The sequence below is a fragment of the Fulmarus glacialis genome, unplaced genomic scaffold (assembly GCF_000690835.1).
Source record: "Fulmarus glacialis isolate BGI_N327 unplaced genomic scaffold, ASM69083v1 scaffold46869, whole genome shotgun sequence".
Classification (NCBI taxonomy): Eukaryota; Metazoa; Chordata; class Aves; order Procellariiformes; family Procellariidae; genus Fulmarus; species Fulmarus glacialis.
In genome coordinates, this window is record NW_009232252.1 from 2,987 (window position 1) to 9,119 (window position 6,133).

At 35.5% G+C, this 6,133-nt stretch overlaps 1 protein-coding gene across 3 annotated transcripts in view; it reads right to left on the reverse strand.

Moving 5' to 3' along the window:
• Positions 1–1,490: 1,490 nt before the first annotated feature.
• The window catches only part of LYPLA1 (lysophospholipase I), a 9,926-nt gene continuing 5,283 nt past the window's right edge, over positions 1,491–6,133 (reverse strand). For 2 of the 3 annotated variants that reach the window (XM_009584827.1, XM_009584826.1), the window contains 5 exons: positions 5,783–5,853; positions 5,095–5,168; positions 4,222–4,323; positions 3,443–3,619; positions 1,491–2,029 (listed from right to left, as the gene is read on the reverse strand). In XM_009584827.1, coding sequence (XP_009583122.1) covers positions 1,976–2,029; positions 3,443–3,619; positions 4,222–4,323; positions 5,095–5,168; positions 5,783–5,853 — 478 coding nt within the window. In that variant the 3' untranslated portion in view covers positions 1,491–1,975. Of the gene's footprint in view, positions 2,030–3,442; positions 3,620–4,213; positions 4,324–5,094; positions 5,169–5,782; positions 5,854–6,133 lie in introns of all 3 variants that reach the window. The other variant, XM_009584828.1, reaches the window with a different exon arrangement.

Genomic DNA, 6,133 nt, shown 5'->3' on the forward strand with positions numbered 1-6,133 from the left:
ATACAGTAAGAATATTATGGCTTCTTCTGTGAGCTAAATTAACTGAAAGAAAAATTGGCATATCTATAGAACAGAGTGACTGAGGGAAAAGACCAATTAAACTTCAAAGTTAATAGACATGCCCTATCCACCACACAGATGGAATATCTGAGAGTGTTTCAATATCATTTAGAAAAAAAAATCTTTTTCAATTTTACATATTAAGAGATGTTTAATAACCCAGAGAAACTGGATTAGAAAGGAAAAACAGCTTCCTAAAAATGAAGTGCAATACATGTGAAAAAAAGCACTGAAAACTGGGAACTCACACTAGTTGAACAAGTCAGATCTCTGGCAGCAGCCGTATTAAAAAAGGGATATAAAGGCGTAATTCCCCATTTATGCATTTGTACTGCCAGATGCTTCGGATGCAAATCCATATATACTGTAAGAGGACTGCTTGATTAAGCTGGGAGAGGAGAAAGTATCTTAAATGCAGGTATGAAGCACAGTGCTTGACACGAAAGATGTATCCAAAATAGGAATATTCTTTGCTTGCAAACGTATTATTAGTATAGAACATGGTTATACAGCATATTATGTAGTAAAAACTGTAGTGTATTTTTTAAACATTCCTAGTGCGGTGACAGCCTCTGAACTCTATAGAAGAACAGCTGTTTCCAGAAGTAAATTATGGCTCTTAACTGCAAAAAACTCGAGTGTCCATCAACTTCTGTAACCCAGTGCATTCTAGAATTTTAAGCTTCTGAAAGAGGAGACATTCTGTATTTTGTAGATTTATTTTTTTCCCATAGTAGATCTTCATATTCCTAGGCTATACTGAGAAATGGCTATATCGGGAAATGTAGAATGATATATTTGAAAATAAAATTTTTTGTTCTTTTCCAGAAAAAAATCAACTCTCAACATGCAATGAAAGAAAATATTGATGGTATCAATTTAAAGTTTAAGTTATATCCCAGTTGCACTTATATTTCTATTAAAAAAGAATTCAAATTAGTCAATGTCTGTGTTACAGGTGAGACTTCAACAATACACAAAACTACACAGCTGTGTTGTTTTCAGTTAGTCACTCCAAAGCAGACAGAAAAATCAAAACTATATGCTGGAATTGCTCATGTGAAATATATCAACATTTCTACACAACTGAAAGCTATAAAGACTAAAGCACAAGATGAATATTCAGTACAAAACCAGGAGTTTTTAAATGAAACTCTAATTAGTCCTATTTGTGTCTTCGGAATTCTGTTCCAAGTCAGCATTTGATGTGAGTTTATAGTAATCAAAAAAAAAAGACAGTAAGTGACAAACGACAGTCTAACAAGGAATAAGTGTCTTTAGAATTTCCAAAATATTTACCTATATGAAAACAGTTAAAAATTGAGGTAATTTAAATATAAGAAATACCTTCGCTGACTTTTAGCCATTCTAGAACAACCCTCCTTATCTGGAGCAACAATTAACATTTAATACTTAAAGCTTTGTCCTTGGTAACATTTATTCTACCATCATATGCCCACTATGTTACATGTTGTGTACTTTATACATCCATTACATAGAGGAAATGTTTTAATGTTTTCAATGAGTATTAAGAACAAATCATGTCTAAAGTATAACTAAACTGGTCACATTTATGTTGCTCGCTTAAATTTAGTTTTTAATTACTTGTACAAACAGTTTAAAATTCCGCAATCAAAAAAAAAAAAGACATCTTAAAACAGTATGCCTAGGTTACATTCTGGCATTGTTACCTAGCTGCCTTATTCATATAGTCCCACCAGTGGATGAATAATACTAAAAAGATTATCATTTCTTGTAAATATGTATTATTTAATCCTCATCCTAAGTATAAATTTGCAACACAGTAGTAACACTGCAGGTATAGAAGTAATGCTTCCTATCAGGCATATGAAAAGATTAACTCTACCACAGTTGATGCTGGTGTATTTATATAGAAGGCTTCTCATGTATCATTTCAGTCTACAGGAGGTAGATGTTTGTCTATGAACTGTTTTACATCCATCATCTCCTGTTTAAAGATAAAAGTATGTATTAGTTGAAGTTCCTTACTAATATATATTCAGCTACACTAAATCATGTTTCAACATTTCAGTTATAATGAGCAGCTGGGCTACAAATATTGAGTAATTAGTTACTTGATAAAATTATACCACTTTGCACACAAGTCAAGGCTGATAACTCCTCAAGGCACTATGCACTCAGAAGAGGCTAAAATACAAGAAAAAGAGCAAAGCTACTTTTTTTCTCTCTCTGTGAAGTTGAGCTGGCAAGCTACGTATTAATCATCGAGTGATCTGAACAGCACCAGGCTCAGCATGGGTAGGATTTGAATGTAGCTAAAGACGTATATACTTTAAACTTTTGCAAGTTAGCAGGAGTGTGAAAATCCAGCCGCTCCTCCTCCTAAGCATTCAGTTGCACCTTCATGATGCTTCCTTCCTTAAGGAAAAGCAATACAGCAAACTAGACTGGGAAACCAATCTATGTTAAAAATAATTTAATTTTTTTTTTTTAATTAAGTCAATGTTGTAAGAAAGAGCACATTATTAATGTGTTTTTGTGACAACTCAATGCTATTACTGCCTAAACGCAATACAACTGTGTAAATGTCCCAAAGAGGTTGTCCAAGGGTACAGTTCCCACAAGATGCAGCAATCCAAATTAAGAAAGTTACTGCTGCTGACAAACAGCAGACTTGTTCCTTGCCTCCTCTTCTGTTTCGTGCTCCTACCATTTACTTCGTCTGAGTTCCGATGCTTCAACTCACTACAGCTGCAAAAACTGAAGCCAGCAGCTTTTGCCATTTTAGCAAGTTCAAATGGTTCAAAGAAGTTTCTGATCAGCTCCAGAGCTGGTCCAAGAAGGAAGAGAGGGCCACAAGGTCATGAGCAGAGGGAACTAGTCCACCCCTTTCTGGCAGCAGCAAGCCATTACATCAGCTCAGCTGCCTGCTGAGCCAGAACCATAAATACAGGTTCCGAGGCTGCCTCTTCCGTAGTATCAACCCTCCCTCTCCATTCCTTCGACGTCTCCATTCATAGAACTAACAAGATTCTTCTCTCCAAAATGCCAAGTTGGATTTAAGCTGTGAGAATCTGCCTTCCAATTCAGTGATTTTTTTTTTTTTTTTAGTAAGCAAATAATAAAAATTTGGGGGGGAGGAAGTATTTTATAGACCAAATTCAATCTTATGAGTAAGTTCCCACTAGTGATATAAACTTTTGCTTTGGATGCTCTTTCAGACAGGCATTCAGTTACTCACTGAAATAAGTCAGTAACATCAAGCACTTGTTATTAAAAACAAACAAACAAACAAAACCCACAAAAAACAACCCAAAACACCCCTGACCCAATACATATTTGTTTTGAGGGAAAAAAATTAACCATACCCAGCTAAAACATTGTATATGAAGAAAATTACCTCAATACACGAGCTATGCATCATGCCAGAGTAAGTCCTGAAGGTTATGTTGGCTGGATTTATCATACTCTTTAGCTTCTCAACAGTGAGAGAACCAAACATTAAAGGAACCAATGGGTCACAGTCCCCATGGCACTGAAGAACAGCAATCTCCTTGTTGACACCACTGATAGGGCCCTGTTAGGGGTGGAATTAGAGAGGAGAAGAAAGATACAGTAAGTGGAGGTAAGGCTAACATCTTCCAGATAAAATAACCCCATGGCACTATGCCCTGTGGCATGACAAATAAGCTGAATTCTGAAGGAAAAAAACCACAATGTATAGTCTGCAAGTTCCTTATGAAGTAAGCTCTGTGCCTGACAACACATTAAGTTCAAAAACCTGCAAACAAAATTTTGGCACTAATTTCAGAACAAAAGAACATGATTTCTGGCCAAGTAGAAAACCTGATACTTTGTTTAAATACCTAGTCCCTAATAAGATAGTGCCTTGCAGATGGAAAAAATGCCAAATAGAAAATTCATCTTCAAGGAAAATCTGTTGTATCCTGTAAGTTTCCTAGGAATGTCATTTTAAGCAGAGAGAGTTACTGAATATTTACTCATTTTCCCTACTTGCCAAACTCTAAAACTCCAGGGCCCTATTTTAAAACCTTCTGAGTTATCAAACAACTGTCAATATTCAGTAATAACAATGGCCACTAATTCCTGCACAAGATACAATCTTCAGATACACTCATTCCCCAAGTGCAAATTAGCTTAGGAAAGAAACATAAATACCTGAGGAAAAGTAGCCCGTAGAGGAAGCCAACAGCTGAGGGCTACAACACCGGCTAGTTTTTGTTGTGTTGTAAGAGCTGTATACAATGATAAAGCACCTCCCTAAGATAAAGAGATATAAGTATTAGAATGGTGATGGTAATGTTCCTTTTAACGCTTGTTTCAAGATCTCTGGTTTCTCCTTTAAAAGTCTTTCTATTCCAGTCTATTCTTCCTTAGAACCAACACTAAAACCAGTATTCCTGTACAACGTTTATTTTGCCTTTCTCCCCCCTCCAAGTCCATGTGATCAATTCAGAAGTAAAACAGCAAATTTACCGTAACTAACAGCTGGGGGAAGGAAAAAACAAAACAAAAAAACCCCACACCAAACCCCATGAAATAAAGCACTATCACTCATGACAATATTATCACTACTTTAATATTTTAATTTACTTGCATGCAGACTGGGGAGCTGGTGTATGGACCAATTTATTAACCTACCTACCACAGATGTCTTACAAGTATGAAGGGAAGAATTTCCCAAATAAATCCAGACCATCAAATAGCTATCAAATTAAAGTTAAATTAAAAACAGAGATTTTTAAAAAAAGATTTTCAAGCACAGCTACCTAAGCTACGTGCATAAAGACTTAAAACAGACTACTAATTTTAGTACCTTTTTTCCACATGCATGTTCATTTTCCAGTGAATACTAATTATTCGCATAAAACTAAAAAACTTCATTTGTTAAGGCAAAGGAAAATTGACACCTTAAAATTTTAGAAGCACCTAACATCAGCTCTTTTCAATTCAAGCGTCTGGATTTCCCACGTTAGGAAAGCTAGGTTACTTCCCTAGAAAAAGACACAGTTCTTTCAAACCTTATCTTACCTGAGAAAAGCCTCCCAGAATAATTCTATTAGAAGGAATTCCATTTTTCACTTCTTGATCTATCAGTGCTTTAACTGCAACATAAATAAAGGCCAGTAGTTAAAAATCACTCCATTCTGTAGAAAGTCTAGAAGAGGAAAGAGACCTTCTCCCTGATGTCAACAGAAAGCTACTGAAAGGAAAATCTAGTCTGCTATACATTAAAAAGTATCAAAAGATGTAGAGCATGATCAGAAATTCCAATGCCACTGTACCATTTCCAAAGAGAAAAACATGAAAGTAAGTCTCGCAAAAGCCCCACTGCCACGAAGATGGTATCCTCTTCTAACTATCCAGCATCACAAGTGAATGCTCGTACGCCTCTAACCTGCTGTGCTACCCAGAAGCTCTTAAAAAAAAACAAAAAAAAAAAAAAATCAAAAAAGTGCACTGGTTCCCATGTACATTTCACATTTGAGAGTATGAAATGTTTGTACCGGTGAATTACTCTACCTACTCATGAAGTTTAAAAAAACAAAGACACAAAACAAACTATGTACTTAGCTAAACTTTGATCAGCAATACTACAATATATACATATTACCTTCCCTAACCATTTTGTCTTTGGAAAATCTGTTTCAGACTGATAATTCATTTTTAAGAATACACAGAAGTACTATTAAGCCAGAAAAAGTATTCCTAAGCATACCATTCTCCGCTGCCTGCTTGATTCCAACTTCATCTTCCTGTGAATCTGGAGAAAGTCCAATGATATCAAACCTTACAAAAATATCAACAAGAGAAGTACTCATTAGAGCATCCATTCTACTTCCTTAAAACACAAGTAACAAAATTGGGATATTTTCCAGATAAAAATGTTAGCTGACATATAATTTAGTACCAACCACCCATAGTTTACAAGAAATAGTAACAGGACAGTCTGTGAATGTGGCTAAAAGGCTAGATCTAGTCAACAAAGCTTTTCTGAGTTTTGCTATCTTCTGTAATTTCCTGCAGATTAAGCAGCTCAGTTCTGATACTTGCTCCAAAAATGTCAGCA